Raw genomic sequence first — 19,711 nt, forward strand, 5'->3', positions numbered from 1 at the left:
TGCTCTGCAAACACCAAAACCATTTTTTCCCAATTTCTTTTATTATTCCTCTTTGAAATTTGTATTTGAACCGAAACTGTTAAAACTTGACACTATTTAAATGACAACTGGTTTTATTAACATGAAACCGGGTATTTGAGTTTTCAGCCAAAAATTTTAAATAACTTTAAAATGCAAACATTTTGGAGATGAAAAAGAATTCTTTTTAAATGAGTCGTATCACTCCACTGACTATCATTTTAATCCCACTGGTCAAAATACAATTGCTATGTTAAAAACCAGAAGAAAACAAGTGTTTTATAAGCTGCAAAGGCCCGAAAAAGTTTTGTCCAGACTTTCAGCAACAATTATGACATTTCTTACTTTCAAGGGATATCTCTTTATGAAAAACTTCTTGAGGAGCAGATGTCTTCACTAGTTCATTTGAAAATATTTGTATTTTACTACTAAATTCCAGAGATGTATGATTTAATACTATTTTTCAAATTACTGAATGTTCTTTTAGTTCATGTGTAGCTCACAGAATATACTAAATTGACAAATACACCTGGAATGCCACACACATTATATATAGACGGAAAACAGTATGCAGTGCTGAGGTTGTTCATCTGCTAGGAACTGCTGTTCCATCAAAAATTCCCTTTATGAAAAGCCTGCTCTGTGATGTTAGTAGGACACACAAAAGCCATCGACTACTAACATCTTATAGTTATGCTTCTTTTCCGTTGACAATTCAAAATCAGCATTGATTTAAAACTCTCCTTCTGGCTGGGATCAATACATGAAACATATCTCTGTAAGTATTGTTTGCTGAGGAAAACATTAAAAAAACCAGTAACAAAGATGGAAGCACTTGTTTTGTGAAGATCTGTTGGGCTGTTTTTAGCAAGATGATTTAAAAAAAAAAGAATTTGCAAAGGGAGCTTATGTATGTTTATGCAGATACCTTCACACTTTGCAGTGATGTCCGTTTTATTGTACATACGAGTTTTACTTAGCCTGAGCAAAGCTCACTATCCATAGTCTGCTCCTTTTCCCCCTTTATTATGAAGTACATAACAAATTTTTAGTTTGATGTATAAACAGGTGTATTCTTCAGAAAAAGGTTTAATGAATGTGCTCTAAAACAAAGATATGCTGCTTATAAAACTACTGTAACAACACCACCCACTTAAATTGCTTGAAAAGAAGAGCTCAATCCTGGAAATAATTTATTAAATGTCATTAACAGCTATATTCTTGTAAGACATTCTTTACAGAAAAGCCTGATAAAATCACTGAGCTCCCTAGTAATTGCTGTGAAAGTCAGATAGTTTAAGTGAGAATTTTTCCTTTTTAGAGGTTGGGGGCTTTTCTTGCTTTCATACAGGGTTCTATATCCAGCTCATAACTCTCTTCTAATTGCCAGCACACAGTTAAAAATATTACAGATAGCTTTTATTTTCTATTAAATCCTTGATAGCTTTTTCAAGAAGGGCTAAACCCTAAATATTTAAGATTAGTTTCAATAACCATTTTTTACTATGCCCATAAAAAGCTTATATGTTTCATTTTCTTCCCTTGCTACCATTCCAATATGTGTAGCACAGGCTCAATCTTCCCCAGATTGTACCTTGACCTCATGAATCACAGGAATAACCCACTCCCTGAATCTGTGCTCATGGAAATCAATGAGAACTTTTGTAGTGGTTTAAACTAATCCTGAATCACATACCTAGTCAACATGCCTGAATGCCCCGTTTTTACCCAAGGCTGATAGCCTTGTCCAGCTTTTCGGAAATCACCGTTAGGATTAGTCACTCCAAAAATTGCGGTTTAACCTGAAAAGAAAAATTCCATTTCAAATTATTTCAATGATCACCTTGATCAAGTATGCTTGCATCCCAGCAAGCAGGAAACCAAGAAAAGGCAGCAGGAGACTTACATGGATAAACAAGGAGCTCCTCACTAAACTAAAACATACTAAGTAGAAAGATGGAAGAGCCAGGGCAGAGCCAGATGACACAGGAGAAATGGAAAGTCATGCTCTGAGCATGCAGGGATGCAGTTACAAATCTGGTGAGGGACGTAATGGGTAACAAGAAGGACTTCTACAAACAGAAGTCCTGGTGAGGAAGGATCCAGAAAAAGCTAAAGTTCTCAATACTTTCTTTGCTTCAGTTTTTATTCGTGAGCCTTGCCTTCAGGAATCCCAGGCCCTAGGATCAGAGGTAAAGTCTTGACCAAGGAAGATTTACCACATCAGTGGAGCAGAATCATGTTAGGGAACCAGTAAAATAAAACTAGCCATAAACAAACCCATGGGCCCTGATGGGATACACCCATGAGTGCTGAGGGAGCTGGTTGATGTCATTTGCAAGCCGAATTCTTTGAAAGATCATGGTGACCGGGAGAAGCACCCAAAGACTGGAGGAAAGGAAATGTCACTTGTATCTTCAAGAAGGAAGACTTAGGGAACTACAGGCTGGTCAGCCTCACCTCAGACCCTGGGAAGGCGATAGAGCAAATGACTCTGGAAATCATTTCCATGCATATGAAGGACAAGAAAGAAGGTTATCAGGAGTAGAGAGCATGGATTTACAAAGAAGAAATAATGCTTAACCAAACTCAGCTTTCTTTGATGAGATGACCAGTTTGGTGAATGAAGGGAGAGCAGTGGATGTTGGTTATCTGGCCTTTAGTAAGGCTTTTTGACACTGTCTCCCATAACAGGCAAGATGATGAATTATGGGCTAGACAAGTGGACAAAGAGGTGAACGGTAAACTGGCTTAAGTGCTTAACTTAGAGGGTTGTGATCAATGGCACAAAGACCATCTTGAAGATAGTCACGAGGGGCGTACCCCAGGTGTTGATACAGAGCCCTTTACTTTCTAACAATTTCATTAATGACCTGGACAACGAGACAGCACACATACTCGACAAATTTGCAGATGATAAAACAGATGACTGAGCTGTCATTCAGTGGGACCTTGACAGGCTGGAGAACTGGAAAGAAAGAGAGGGTATAAAGAAGATGAAGCCATACAAACACATGAAAACACACAAAATTCCACCTAAACATCAGAAAAAAACTTGCCAGAACGCCCTTAGTCTTGAGCTGGGAGGGCTCTTTGTTTTCATTCCACTGAGCAACACATTTAGGTCCTACATGCATCTAGAAATGAAATTATAGACTCATTCGTTGATACAACCAAAAGGTAAAAAAAGGCCTACCTATTTAAGCTGCTACTTCAGTCTTCTAATGATATATCCATTCTTTCATACAGACTAACAGCTTTAATAACCTGTGAGCAGCCAGATTTAGTAACAACTCTATTGTATTATAAAATCCAGCATCTTTAAATAGAAAGGAGTTTCTACAGAGATGATCAGGAATCAGAATTCCTGTTACATATGAAATTCCAACATATTAAACAGTAATTCTGAATTGCAAATATAAAGTGATGAAATTCCTGTGAAGTGAAAGTTAAAAAAAAACAAACCCCACACACAATTCATGTCCATGAATAAGCATCTTCTCAATAATTTAAAAACAGGCTTTAAGGAAGCAGTTGCTGGGATGCTGAAGAGATTGCACCCACTAGCCTACTAAAGCATCCTTCCTTCACCAACTACGTTCTGAATAAAATAACTCAAAAATTCACCACGTTGGTTTGTTGTGATTCCTGTAAACTTTGAAAGTTAGCAAAAAACTGCATTTCACTAATCACGTTTTGACAGCATTTAACAAAAGGTATGAAAACTTGTATCTTGCAACCTATAAGAAAAGAAGATTAATAAAAAGTATTTCCACATTCTGAAGATACAAGACATAGTGACACTTCTTACAAAAAAAAATTGCACATTTCCATAAAATGTTTAATTTTAATGAATATTAAATATCGGAGAAGTAAATTTCTGACCAATAACATCTTCAAGTGTTGGCCTATATCAATATTGTCAAGAAGCACTGGAGAAGACTTAGTTCTTTCTAGAGTCACATTTCTGAGATTTGGTAGACTCTCAGCTGGCCACAAAGCATAAACAGAAGGAAAATAATTTTCTGGATTTAAGAACAACTGAGTGAAGTTATTCACAATTCCTTGGGAACTTGCCTTATCAAAACCCACCACGGGCACTGCTTGAGGGATAATGAAGGCAACTGCCTTCTTTTCCTTCTGCCTGTATTCTACCAGCCTCATCAAATAGGAAAGGGAGTCCTTTGTCAGCACATAAGAACTTCTTACGGACTTACCAGAAGAAAGAAATCATCTATGTAAGATACCAGCTCATAACAAATCATGTGGTCCTTATGGGTTTTCCACATTTCTGGGAAGAATAGTTTCAGTGCACAGAGGCTGCTTGGACACCTTGAAACATTATTGCTGAGTTAAAGGAGAAAAAAGGCTTCTATGGAGGAAAACACCTGCAGCTCAGTTAAAGCCAAGAAAACAAAAATCTGAGACTAATAAAGTTTCTTCCTTTATAGAGGAATCCTCCCCTGTGGTGGACAGAGTAACATATCTATTTCCTAGTAAAACCCTTCCCATAAAGATCTGTAGGCCATAGATAACTGGACATAAACTACACTAGCTCCAAGGCTATGTAAGTTGTAATAAATCTCGTACGGCTGAAAATTATCATACAGATGACCTAATACCATTTTTAACTTTCTTGTTTTAATTTCATATGCTCTAAGCTCAGTACTAAGCACAGGGTCATTCATACCTGGCTTTCACATGTACCAGCTCACTGAAACCAACCTGAGATTTGTTATCTATATATTCACTTACTGAAATAAGCAATAACATATTCAAAGTACTGTGATACTGTGGCATTGAGCAGGGTCAGTTAAGATCCTGGATCACATTGCCACATTTATTTAGAGCAGCATGTTATAATTTATCTTCAACATAATATTGCAGTATGGTAAATTCAAAGATTTCTGCTACTGCTAGTCAAGTCACACTGAGATATTAAAAATTAAAATGATTGGAAAAAAAAGAAGCAGTAAGTACAGCCCCAATAAATTCTCCATGAAGGTAATCTCTGGGGTCCTGGTAAGGGGGAGCTGAATCTCAGCACTTCTCACTGCTTAAAAGCAATGCCAGTCGCTGCCATCAGACAATGCTGACTGGGTCTGGCATTGCACTCAGCAGCCTCTGCTTGGGCATGCCCTCCGAGGTCCTGGCAAAATGTAAATGTTTTATCCCATCATCACTGACACAGAAAACTGACAAAATCTGCTGAACAAGCCACTGATGACAGACTGCTGATGCTCATCGCCACAAAATATTCCCAGTAAAGAGCCATGTGCACACAAACAAGACAGAGGACTCATACACTTCACAGTCAATACTTACTTCCGTCCTTTTTCCCAAACGCACCCTCCAGCCCCAGAAATACAGAGGGCCCCCACAATTATTAAAACCTGCCAGTTCATATGCTTTATGCCATGCCTATCTAACCTCTCACAAACATCTGTAGATCCTACCCAGGTATCTCAGATTATAGCCACCCACTTTTAAGGATGTAGAGAAAGTGAGAGGAAGAGGAGGCAGAAGCTACCACTGCTCAACCAGCTCCTCTGGGGGCAAGTAAAGCCTGCAGCAATTTAGAGAACACTCTTCTGACTGGTCAGCAGAATTGGGAAAGCTGGGATAAGGAGTCGTTACCAGCACTTTTGTAAGAGATAGGTACATACCATCCTTCCCTACTCCCATTTATTTTTTTAGTATGTAGTGTTACACTGCCTTCGAAGTAGAAGGAAAGTATTAATGATGTTGCCCATCTTTTCATTTTCTACCCCTTGGCCTCTGAGGCCTCAGTTCCCTTTTAAATATGAGCCCAGGAGAACTTTGTAAAAATTGCTTCTAATTCTCTTCTGACATGAAAATAAGGCGCAAAGAATGAAAAGGTAGCCAAAGATTGTTAACAGGGGAGAATATGAAGCAGTCTCCAGGTGCCTCCTCCACCCCATGTTGTAAAGCAGATATGGATGCTTTCTTTAAATCTCAAGGCATTAACACTGCTTCATAGCCATTCTGCCAGTTTCATTAATTGCACTTCTATTCCAATCATTTCATAAGCAGACTGTACTCATAATCTGTCTATTTATCCCAATGTTTGATGTTTCTGACTCACATAAATACATTATGTTTGAATGCAGAGAAGTACTTTGCATGACAAATTTGAGATTTCTGCCGGAAACATTTGACTGAAATTTATTTTTTCTATCCATAGGGAATAAGCCCCTACATCATTTGATTGTTATTCACATTTTGGTAATCGCATTATGAACCTCTACTAAGAAATGAAATGGCAATGTGCCTTTTTTCCCTCTAAGAGCAAACGTCTCTCTCCCCCTTCCAAAAGTACAGACCTTGAAAAAGCATTAGAAAATTAAAAAGCCAACAGAAATAAAATGATTAATCTATGTTTGAATATTCATTAAAACACGACACTGCTTAGTCACTGCTCACCATTTGGCTGATGTGCAGTGCTTAGGGAAAGCTTAATGCAAGAAAGGGAATTCAGTCTTGTTTTTACAGGACAGGTGTAGACTTTAGTGGACAGATTCCTAATGGTGCTCAGCTGTCCTAACTGCATGAATATTGCTGGGCCATAAACCACTTTACATCAGTTCATGATCTCACTTTATGTTGTAAATAAGACCACAGAGAAATAGCAACAGATTTCATTTCCGGGCTTTATTCAAGATCTGTCTTGATATTCCTCATTCTATCCAGCAGCTGCTCTACCTACAATGCTTTCTACTAAACACCACATACCTGAGTTGTCTACTGGAGTTATTTGCCCTTGGCATTGTTTGCTCTTTGTTTCTGTATTGTTACACTCTTCTTTCCCAGAGACTACCTCTAGCAGTTCCTGCATTGGCAGGAAATTTACCGCACTTTGTCTCATTCTGTATAGCTGCCATCAAACATCACAAGCACAAGAAAGGATGACATCAAAATATCTCTGAGCTCCTAAAACCAATGAGTCAAATTAATCTCTTGTTTAACCTCACAAATTGCAGCGATCTGTTAATTGTGTTCCCCACTGCTTTTAGATCTCATGCACATCAAATCACAGCAAGTTTTTTCTCTGGAATTTGCTGAAAAAAAACCCCAACAAAAACTACAGCTAAACAAAAAATGCTGCCTCTACTCTTACCCTTTTTAACATCAGTTTTCTAATCATAATATCTGATGTATTTCCTGGCCCCTGACCATTTGGCAGCACTTGAGAAACACCTTTGCTTCGTTATACCATCCCAAAACTTCCATTGATCATATTTCCACCAATTAACTAGGAGGAAACCCTTGGTTTTTGTTCTTGGAAAATTATGAACACAAAGTCATGGTGGAAACATAGACCCAGAAGAACACAGAGCCTTACACCCCAAGCACAGCTGCTCTGCTGAACCAGTTGTGCCCAAAGTGCTCAAAGTGCAAAGAGGAGGTTGTTGAACTGCACAACACCGTGGGCACCTTTCCCAGCTGTGTTCCAATACCTCAGGCTCAGACCTATCACAGGACAGCACGTGGCAGAAATAGGCCCCCATATGACATCACCCCCCAGATGTGTCTCACATACTGGAACAGAAACAAGTGGGAAAATTTGAAATTTTATTTATTTATACAAATAAATTAGTAGGGGAGAAACATAATGCAAACAATCATTTTGTCCATGAGCTCAACACAGCCCTGGCGAATCCAGCTCACTAAATACCAAATCTCATCATGAGATCTACACAATTAACTCCTATGCAATGCCATCCTGCAACTGGACTTTCATTGCCAGTATTTTAGCGTATCACCTTCCTTTTTCCCATTCTGTAACTTTCTGTGGCCTGATCCTTTCATCCTCTGATTAGCTTGCCTCAGATGTGGCTTCCCAGCTCTCTCCAACCACAACTCAGGAAGCCCGCCACAGAGACCTTCTCACAACCCTTTATGCTATATGTAGGCTTACAGCATGACTCGAGATCTTTCATGTTGGCGAGTGAAATGATTTGGAGGCCTGTCAAAATGAGGACTTTTAAAATCATCCGTTATATTTTAGCTCGTTGCAGTGTAAAAAAAATAAGCACAGTTGCAAATTGTACATAATACTGTTGCGTACACAGGAATGTTATTTCATAGGAGCAAAAATCTCAGAACATGATGGAAAAGTTATGGTTTGTTCTAGAAAACTCATGAAGTTGGGTCAAATCCTTCACACCTTAATGAAAATAGTTGCTCAAGCAACAGAGAGGCTAGTTCAGCCTTTTGCACTGTCAGTGTATGATGGATGTGCAGAGCTATCTAGTTTGCTTAGCTGATACTTCTTGAAAAGGCTAAAAATTCCTTCTAGATTTGATATCAGTGTGATGTCCACTAGTCATGCAGTGCGTATTAGTGCTGAAGCTAAGTGGCTTAATAATTTAATGGGAGTGATTAGTAGAAACTTGTCAACCCATTTAACTGGGTAATTATTATCTTTGCATTACGTTCTTCACAATTAAACTAGCACAATCCAAACATCCACATGAATTACACACATCAAGAAAAAGATATTCTGGAGTTTGATCTTCACTGTTTTCCTTAATAATCGGATGTACCCATCAGTTTGCCTGCCCAGATTAACAGTGCATGTCGGCTAGCTCAAGGCCCCCTCATTGATCTGTTGTACGCATGATAAATTAGTCTGTACGACAGCAGCTTCCAGCCCCAAAATCCTTTTAATATTTTTGTTCTGTTCTTATTGAATCAAGTGGCATAGGAACAATTGGATTGTCCTCACAGTTCCTCCTCCTGCTTTTTCACCCTTTTCTTGAACACCAGTATAATTCTCCCTGGTGACTTGTTTCTAAGAATAGCAAAGGCCCGGTGGAACAGCAGGAACAGGAGGAACCATGGGAGTGCTTTAAACACAGCAAACGCTGCAAAACCAAACACACATGAGAAAACACACATTTTGTGTTCTGCTAAGCAGGGTTTTAAATCCACACAAGCATCTTTTTTTTTTTTTTTTTTTAAATAAGCAGAGACACATCCCTAAAGGATGCCATTGATTATTTAATCTCTGTTCATGGGAGCATTCTTTTGTGCTGCTGGTCATCAGGAGTACCCTCCAATTCTGTTGATGTACTTGTGTGATGAGGTAATCAGGACTGCATTATGTATTTTGGACTATAAGAAAGAATTAATTTATAGTGTGGAACTTGAGTGTTTTCCACATTATTCTCCAAGACAGTCCGTGCACCCATACAATCTTAATATAAAATTATAGGAGATTTTACTCTCAAATACCTTTGGACCTGACTCATGTTTTTAGATTACACTGATATGAAATTCAAGCCTCTGCTTAGCAGCCTCTGTCAGACTACACAACGCACCGGCTATAGAAGAGGCTACAAGCCAGAAGTAACTGTCACCCATAACCATAACAAGGATTATGCATTCAAGCATTCAGCTACAGCATTTAATGATTTTTATTTATGGAGGCAGAGGCAGATGAAACTGAGGTAAGTAGGTTGTGCTGTCAACTGCCTGCCAGAGCTCTTAAGTAGCTACATCAACTACTCAGGCTCTAGGCATCAACTCTGGCCAAGATTAAGGGTTGATGTCTGGCAAAGGAAATCTCTTAATCACTTATCAGCAGTGACGATGGTGAATTAGCAGATCTTGCAAACGAGAGCCTAAGTGAAATCTGAGTTTCATGGTCCTCTAGATCATCTTATTTATCTCAAAATAAAAATAAAAAATAGATATTCTCATACCAAATCAATAAAGACAGTGGACAAGAAAGAAATTACAATAAAAAGATACGTGTTCTAAATGAAAACGGGTTGAAAATATAGTTGAAAACACCACCATGAACAGGGACGATCTTTGTCTCCGCACAATAACAAAGCTGCCTTTAATATGAAGAGAAAAAAGGGAAAAATAAATATAAGAAAATAAAAACACGTGCCTGGAAGCATTCTGAAAAGGCACTAGCCTGTTGTTTGCAGTTACCTACGTAACATAATATTTATAGACTTCAAGAAAATAACTTAACACTCGGTCCTTACAGGCTCTCTTCTAGTTAGAAGCTGAGTTTCACTGCTTAACATATAGCCACAAGAAGGAAAATAAGCTATTGTTGTGATTATGGGACCCACACATTTCAAAACAGACATCCTCCTCTGTTCCAAAACAGGCTCAAGCACAATGGAACTGTGAGCATCCCACTCACCCCGTAGTATGTTCATTCATCTGGAATCAATTTGCTCCAATTTTTCTTTATACCGTCCGGAAGGAAAATCATACCAGTCTAGAGTGTTGCCAGAATTTGTGATTTTTATATATATATATATATGAAAATAAAACAGCCTCAGTAATTCTGATCCCCAGCCTTGCCCTTTAATTTCTGGGATGAAGCTCTTTCATGGTGTGAACTCCTAGCCATGTCCAAGGAGTGAAACCAACTCAATTGTCAGGGGTCTGTACACTCAAGATATTTCTCAAACCCACCTATAAATGGCAGCTTTTAAAACAGACTGAGGGGCAGGTGGCGTCAACTATCACACCTTCATTAATACCAGTACTCTATGACAGTTTATACTGGGTGAGGACTCCTCACAGGATCGTAAGTATTAGCAGCCTTGCGCAGTACTGTAATTGTAAATGTAGGTCATTAGAAAAGGGGTGTAGTGTGCTGCCAAATCAGAAGTGGGGCATTTTCACCCTATATTACACTGACTTGGAACTTGCCTGAAATACAGAATTGTGCTGCTATACACTCAGGACCAAATAGCTTTTTATTCTGTAAAACTTTTGACAGTGTGGTTATGGTATCAAACCCCTTCTAACATAAAGAGGGTTTACACCAGTTCTCGTGACAATACCTCAACCCAGCCCACTTAGTGATGTAACTACATACAACAGAGCACACCTTTTGTCATCATCACTCTACTGTAAAAAAATGAGAGAATTTGTGTTGGTGATCTTACCTCTTATCTCTGAATCCCTGCGATTTGTACTATTAATGATAAAATTAATTGAAATTAGAAATGTGCTCATTCAGTCTTGATTTTTTAAGAGAGTATCAATTTTTTCTTTTTTTTCACAGACTGGATAACCCAAGAAATTTTATTACATCTCTGTACCATCAATTTACAAAGCTAAATGTAGCTTTTATTCAAATACTATCTTACAGCATAATTTTTCCTGTTCTGCACCATTTTTTGTTGAGACTGGTGAGAACTCATTGACATTAGCCCAATACTTATAAAATAAATTGATTTTTATGACTGCCTTAAAATCTCTTGGAGCATTCAGTAGGAAGGTAGCCAAAGTTCAAGCTGATTTGGAATTTTCTGCTTTAAAGGAGGAACTAGGCAAAAATTTTAGTGTCCTGTAGTTTCAATTAATAATCTGGATAAAATACCAAAAGCAGCAATTTTTGGTCAAAAGAGTAATAAAACGGAAACTTTATCATCAACTTGAGACAACATGGTCATGCTAAAAGACTACAAGCAACAACCAAGTTAAACCAACCAATTTCAAACCTTCGTATTAAATTCAGTATACTAGAGCAAAATTTGTAAGATGCTTTTACAGAATAGTTGTAAGCTCTTTAAAGAGAAAAGATAAAACGAAAAAAGAAGGAAGAAAGGAGGGGAAGAGGAAGGAGGAACAGAGGAAAAAACCTTACAAAAGTATTTTTCCAGCTGTCATAGAACTGCAATATTTGCAACTAAAGCAGCTCACAAGTGGATATCCCTTGCCCAGTGAAGTCTTCTTTTCATGGAAATTAGGATGTGGATGAAAACGGGGGAATAGGGGATGTGATATGGGCAAGCAGATGTAGGGATCTTAAATCTGGTGTTTGCCTGAGAAGCACACATAGTCCTGAATGCATAACAGACCTGAAATGGCTATTAAAAATGCATATAAACCTAGGGTAAAACAAAATGAATACTTTTAGAAATGCAGTGCTCCAACTGATCAAACTAGGTTCAGTGAACATTTACTTTCGAGAATAGTGACATTTTACTTGAATAAAGCCGATCTGGAAAATCTCACTGCTATAGCATACTTCTTACAAGATGGGCTTATCTCTCTTAAAATGATTGAACTGTCCCCTGAAAAACAAAGATTAGAAGACAGGTGCTTTTTAAAATATATTTTACCAATAGCGATTGTGAGAAAATATGCCCACTCCAATCAGGTGGATGAGATGATTCTTAGTGTCTCGAATCCACACATTACCCAAAACCACGAAGACTGATTTTCAAATATTAAATGACCTTTTGTTGAGGGGACGGAATTATCTGTGTTCTTTCAGTTCTGCTTTTCTACCTCCGTAGGGCTATGTCCAACCCAAGGTATGTGTGTGTCTTCTGGGAGGGCAGCAAGACTGAACGGGAGACGAAGAGGCAGAGATGCTGGGCAGACTCCAGGACCTTCTACAGAGCCTCAGCCCAAGGGGGACTTGCTGGTATCTCTGTCTGTGTGAGTATCAGGCATTTATCCTTCCACCACTGACCGCCTCTAAGTGTTTACACCACAACTAGTGTTGAAACTATACCTAGCATAGCTCTATGGAGAGCGACTAAAAACTTGGCAAAGGTGACAGCTGTGGCAGATGTTTATCAAAAAACCAAACTGCAAGTGTGGAGCAAGCATCAGAATGAAACCAGTCACAGTAGGCACAATAGCTCTTCTGATTGTATCCTGTAATTCCTTTCTTTCCATTCTGTATTAACTGAATCAAAATCAGCGGAGACTAACCATGATTATTATGTGACTTGCAATTAGTCCTGTTCATCTACAGTAGGTCATAAACTCCTTTATTATTTTCTTCTCTGATATGCACATCTCCACTAAAAGTAGTGTGGTAGTTCAACAGGAAGCAGATCTAGCAAGACAATAGGAAAATTTTATTTTGCCTTTATTAATTTTGTATCTGTTAATATGTTATGTAATGTTTCCCCCAAATAGTAGATTTAATACTCCAGCACATCTAAAAGATTCAAACTACTCATTTCTAATTAGCAGGTCTCCTTTCAGAGGTGTAAGAAATGGCGTTGTAGGACCCATGGAAGAGAACACTAGTTAACGTTTTGCCAGTAGATGTCTCTGCTAAACACGCCAAAGGGAACGCATTCGGTTTGCAACTTCGGCAAAATGCACGGGGCAGTGTGCACCCTCCAGCTGAAGAGAAAGGGTAAAACCAACCAGGGCATTCGCAATTTCAGAAGACTATTCTTACATAGTCACAATAAAAATGGAGTGAAAACTTAAAACTCAGCGACTCCCAAGATAATTAAATATTATTTTTGTCTCCTGATACTATCTCACCAAGTAAGAAGAATTCATGAAAAGCTAGGCTTATGCATTAGTATTCTTGACAGAAGTCATGAATGTAGAGTCTTGGGGAGAAAAATATTTTTATCATTTAAATTCCAGTTTTTGTGAAAATAAACAGTCAATTCCTACTTCCAGTAAAGAACTTTCTTTACTTAATATTTCTCCTCAAAATAAAAAAAATCAGTATGTAGAAGAATGATTATTAGTTTTAGGTTAAAATAGTGGAGTAGGTGGTAGAATAATTATGCCCCTGATGGATAACATTCGGGGTTCTTACATTTTCTTTACATCTATATATTATTTGGCAATGGTCTTATTTGCAAAAACACAGTTTCTAAGCAAAGAATCTAATATTGGTTTCTTATAACTGGTACTTGCCATTAACATACAGCATGAATTTTCTGATTAATAATGAAAAAAAGTCTCAAAAGGCACAGATCAGCGGGAAAAGCATCAGCTTAAAATACACACATGTAATTAGGAGAGGACGTCAAACAGGCTTGATTACATATTTCATGGGTATGTGTCAAAGAGTGTAAAGCATTTGACTTAACCCCAGGGTGACTTCAAGAGGATTTACTCTATCTAGTGTTTGTGATTAGCACCACATAATCTGGATCTGCTGAACACGTGGAGTTTTACACAATATGCAAATTTCCTTTCACATTAATTTAGCCCCTTTGGATTTAGCATAAAATCACTGTGTTGCATGAAGGGCTGAAACAGCTGGATCCAGTTAGCTAGGAAATTAAAAATGTAATAAAGGAAATAAGGTAATCCTTGCCATGGTAGCCATCACGCACTAGAACAGGACCCTGAGATCTGCTGAGGAATGGCTGAAGCGCACACTCCTAATGGACCTTCTTCCACAAATGCCAAAATGTGGATCCCTTCTCTAATCACAGTGTGTTCTTTATTTTATCACCCTATCAAGGTTCATTTTCCAGGTGGATGTTGGTAAGAAAACTGTTCAGTCAAGGACATTAATATCCATAAGGTAGCATTTTATTTCCTTGTTAGTATATCAAGATGCAGCAAAAATTAACTAGCAATATATTACATTATTTAAAATGTAGTGGAATTAATTTGTGTAGTTTTATTTTCCATTTCCCTTTTAGTTTTGGTTTTTAGCTGGAACTATGCAGAGTATTTCTTACACAGATTTTAAGAATACAACTGCACAAGGGTTTTTTTTAAAAAAACAAGGGTATTCCAAGCATAACAAGGATCCCAACCCAAACCTGATGCCATTTTAGGCATCAACAAGCCTTTGGAAGGTCTGCACCCAACTCTAAAAGCCCTCACTTCTGTTCTCCTTTGAAAAATACAATCTTTTAGCAATGGACTTTTATCTTTTAGCAATGGACTTTATCTTTTAGCAAAGATAATTCAATTTTGTAGTGAAAATGATAATTTGTTCAGATCTTAACTATAGCTGACACAAAAAATTCCCTGGGGACAAAGGTATTGCAGACAGAAAGTACTTGCCTAAGATATCCTTTGGCCATGTGTAGGCGGATGCTGGATTGGTGTAGGAACCAGGGGATCAGAGTTTCATTATTCTTCACTGCTGTTAATATTTCTATGGCCTTTATCAAAGACTTCGGCCTTACATCCATTCTCTCCTGATGCAGACTACAATTTCTCCCCCTTTACTTACTGGAATGGACAGATTTCACAACGGTACTTCAGGCAGAACTGGGAACAGATTCTGTATCTACAGTAAAAAAGGTACGCCCCATCTATTAATTCAAACTTGCCTTCCAAATACCTTGCATGTGCTTGCCTGTAGTTCCAGAGAGTTGCACAACACTGCCTCACCTAACTTGCTCATTTTGTAATACTGATTTTTCAATTGTTTTAATTTCATCTACAGCCATTAGCAAATGTGTGCTCTGTTGAGCATATCTTTCCTAATAAATTAACCACAGTCCTAACAGTGGCTTTTTTTGATGCAAAAGAACCAAGTGAGCTTTCTTTCCTCCTCATCCACTTCAATCAGTCATTTAAAAATGAAAATGATCACAAAATTCTGAAGTTAGCTGTACACACATGGTCTTTGTATAAGACATCTTTTGACTGTTTTACATAACCGGGAGATTCTCACCCTGAAGACAGACAAGAGGGATTTAAGGCTTCCTTGGTGAGAAAAATGAGATCAGTGACTCTAACATCCTTTCATAAGGAAACAAATAAGGCCCCCACCACCTCCCCGCAATGACTCACTTCCCCTTGTAGGTTTTAGTATTTGGAACCTGCAATGCACACAGCCCTGCCAAAGAAGAAGTTCTCAGTAGCTGCAGGCCTCAAGAGCTCAGTTATCACTGGATGAGTGAGAAGCCAGTCAGTGTTGGACACTGCTGTTCCCTGCCATTTCTTACCATGGCAAGCCACACTCAATGCAAGAGCACCTGCAAGGATTCCCCAGTTATTAGCTGCCTCAGCTTCTCCTTTCCAGAAGTCTCCCAAGTGCGAAGAGACTGCTGCAAATTTCTCCCCTGTTATAACACTGGGCGCCATCAAATGCCTTCACCACAGAAATCCCACTAACCCTTTCATCTGAACACAGAACAATCACCTCTTGCCAAGAGTATATTTTCTGTCAGCTGTGCTGCACATTTCTTCATCAGCTCAGCTTATAATAAAGACATTTTCCCCTTCTTTTAGTTCTTAAGAAGTATATTTTTCTCTCTAGCTCTATTATGTAAAAACAACCAATACATTTACGTGCAGTACTACCTCTTCCTGTGTTATCTCTACAAGTCTGAGGAACGACTCTATCATTTTTGGTCCCCTCCTAGGCCTCCTCATGGATTAAGCAATTTGTGAATGCAATTCACATCAATATTAGCAAATGCATATAAAAAAAACCCCAAAACATAAAAGCAGTTTTATTTCCAGAAAGAAATCTTATATACAGATTAAACTCTGCAAAGGCAGCCTTCGAAGGATCACTTCTGACAACTCAGTTTTTCCAAGTTTCTCAAATCATGCTCTAGCTGTTCTTCTCTGCTTTAAAAGGTACAAATGACATCTAATATGAATTACTTAAGCCACACAAGAAAGCGAGGAAAACCTAGGCTGATGTAATGTGCTAGCAGCAAGAGGTGTTAGCAGTAAATAACTAACTTTCTCTAAACTAAGTTCATCTTGGGACCAAAATTTAAAAGCAGGAACAGTCACTTCACTATCCATGAAAGGAGAGTATCAGTACTGTCATGATCTGAGAGTCAGAATAACTTTAGATTTTAAGCTCTTACACACTCCCTTCACGTTTAGAAGTCAAATTTTTCTTTCTGATGCCAGAATTTAAAATGTCTTCTCTTTAGGTATCCATATTTTCCTATTTAGAGTGTGGATGGAGCATATTCTCCCTACTGTCAACTCGTCAAACATTTTTTCTCAGAAAAAAACCCAACCCAACAACCCATAACTCTCTCTCAAGTACAGTTAGAGAAGATGTTAATTACGAGCAGTGAGGTGTGGATATTAGTACAAATTGCCTAGGTTTCTTTTATGTTGAAGTTCATCTTGTGAGAAATGGTTGGTATAGAGAAAGTAAAAATTTAATCAGTGATTCATTCTCTCTCCTAAATCAAGAGAAGAATTTCCCCCCCAAATGAAGAATTTAATGAATGTCAGCCAAAATGGAGCATCCGCTTCCAACATACCTATACATCACAAGCCAGAACACGTGTATTAATACCATCTTTAATCTAATAATTTTTAAAAGAAAAATCCCAAATCCATTAAAATTATGAATGAAAGGAGCGCCATGACTGAAAGCAGTAAAATTCACAAGTACCACACCCTAGTTTAGGTGACGTGCCCAGACAATGGCAGGATGAAGCCATGAACACTGCACAGAATAAATCCCAGCAATCCCTGACAGACTGAGAAGAAAGCTCTTTTCTGGCTTTAAACTAAATGACTTACATAACCCTAAGTGTTTAAACACAACACACATGAGAATCTGTGTAGTAACACTAAATGCAGGCTGCCCAATATCCCACCACCAGGTGCAACCAGTCCTTGATGTGCCAGAGGATGGTAGAAATTATTACAGGGCAAAACACAACTCAGAAGTCCCAAAGATGAAGATAAAAATCAAAGTTAGCCTCACCATTTAGCATCCTGCATGGTATTTTCCTTTGACTGTTGTGTGGTATAATCGCCTTTATGACAGCCAACACAATCTTTACTCTCCAACAACCAGTCAAGCATTCAGTAAATTCAAAAATGACTTTCAATTCATCATCCTTAGGAGACTTAGTCTGCATTATAAAATTTCCTCCAACACATACTATATTTTCTTGTGAAGATAATTAATGTCTCCTGAACAGACATTATAATTAACGTACACCTTATAACATAATTGCAAATGATACCAATTAGTTTCTTTTGTAAAACTGATGAAAATCCACTAATAAAAATACATACCAACTAAGGTTAAGTTTAAAGATGATATAGGTTTAAGACCTCTGAAAATGGCTTAAATACACACACACATCATGATGTAACTCTGGCATTAAACATGCCTTGTTGTTAAAAGGAAGTTGAGACAGGTCAAGGGTTTAGTCAGATGATATCAGACACAGAAATAGATCTCTATTTTTCACAACGCCACCTAATGCTGAAACTAATTTACCTTCCATTAGTGATCTCCCTCCTTACCTTCAATAATTACACCAGTAAAATTCAGCTACAGTACATCCCAAAAGAACTTCAGCAGTGCTTTTATTACACAGAAGGACACAATTAATAACAACAATATTTGCTTATTTTGCCTCCAGGCTATTACTCCAGGCTATTTCCAACCCAGAATGAGAATCATAGTTTGTACTGGAGGAGTACAAAGCAAGTACTCCACGAGCTACAGCAAAGTGAGATTCAGAAATGGATCACATCCGACAGCGCATTTTTCCACTGAAAATTGAAGCAGTTATAGCCCTCTTTACAAGGGAATTTATTTGTTTAATATTGCACATTTTTCAGAAGCATTTTATACCGCAAGAACATATAAAGGCTGGTTTCTGAACCCTGGTCTCCACGCAGAGCATCATGCAGCAAAACAACTTTACTCAGTGGGGCTCAGTCAGACTCCTATTGAAGTGGATGAAAACTCTGCTGTTGATTTCACATGGGCAAGACCTCAAGCATCCAACAGAATACTCCTTACAAAAGTCTTGCTCCACGAGGAAGAAGAAACTAGAATCCTTCAGATAAATCCTGACAATAAACCTCCACAGACACTAGCTGAAATTATACCAGCCTGAAAAATACATAGTCAGTGTCTCTCTGGAGTCACCTCTTCTACATCACAATGCACTTCATGCCTTCATAGGAAACTGAAGGGTGCACTGGAGAAGGAGGTTCAGACATTACACGTCATCTCTGCACATTCCAGAGCATGAGACACATATTTCAGGAACATAGTTTGTTAACCTGGCACACTCTGCATGTGGAAGCAGCCAGTGGTGCAAGCTTCCCTGGCCAAGTGTCATCTCTGGCACCTTTCAGGAGAATCCAAGGCAGTAATCACAGACAGGTTGTGCATTTGGGGTGCTGAGCCAGGCAAGCAGCAAGCTATCCTGGAGCCAACAGAGCATGTGAGCGTCACCCTTCACACAGAGCTTCCGGCTTGAACATCAGCTTGAAGTTTTATTTGGAACTTCAGCGTCAGCTCCATGTTAAGTGCTTCAAAGATATTCAGACTGAGAGCCACTCAGTTACTTTCTACTGTTACTTTCCTGCTGCATCTTTTGAGTGAGAGGCAGACTAGATGTGCTCAGTGCTCTCCAGTCTTGCATGTATATTTGAGAAGATCAGTCTGGACAGTTTTTTTTTCCAAACCAGGCTGAGTAAACTAGTTAGACTGATGAACATGGATAGTAAATCTAGAAAGGAATATTAAGCCACAGCCATAGGAAATATGACCAGACTTGTGCCCCGCTATAAATCTGGAACTTCACTTTTCAGGATTAGAGTTATGTTAACTGACCTGTGAGTTTTTCCAGAACATCAAATCCATGTTTCAGAGCAATTATATCAAGAAAAGAGGCCGTGCCATCTTCAAACCTAAAGAATAGAATAAATGAGCACAGTAAACAAATCATGCAGCTATAGTACAGACTTTTTTTTTTTTTTTTGAGAGCTATTATTTTATATTCAGGGAATCTAACTTGCAGAGAGGGAACCCTTCCCTTAGGGATTCATCTTTCAGTCTTGTAGTGCTCTGTGAAGCAAGAATATATTCTTCCAGAGGTCCACATGAACATAGAAAGTTGTATTTTCCCCTGTGTGGGCTACTTGTGGGTTTTGGATTTTTAAAGCAATAAGTAACAGTTCTGTCTTATGAGCTAATGTCACAGGGTCCTAAGTTACCTTC

The 19,711-nt window shown here is 38.4% G+C and overlaps 1 protein-coding gene across 1 annotated transcript in view; it reads right to left on the bottom strand.

Moving 5' to 3' along the window:
- The window catches only part of MOCOS (molybdenum cofactor sulfurase), a gene marked incomplete at both ends in the record, with an annotated part of 60,519 nt that extends 41,118 nt beyond the window's left edge, over positions 1-19,401 (bottom strand). Inside the window, 1 exon segment of the mRNA XM_010146110.1 lies at positions 19,325-19,401. Coding sequence (XP_010144412.1) covers positions 19,325-19,401 — 77 coding nt within the window.
- Positions 19,402-19,711: the final 310 nt, after the last annotated feature.

Source organism: Buceros rhinoceros, unplaced genomic scaffold, assembly GCF_000710305.1.
Source record: "Buceros rhinoceros silvestris isolate BGI_N320 unplaced genomic scaffold, ASM71030v1 scaffold7522, whole genome shotgun sequence".
Taxonomy (NCBI): domain Eukaryota; kingdom Metazoa; phylum Chordata; class Aves; order Bucerotiformes; family Bucerotidae; genus Buceros; species Buceros rhinoceros.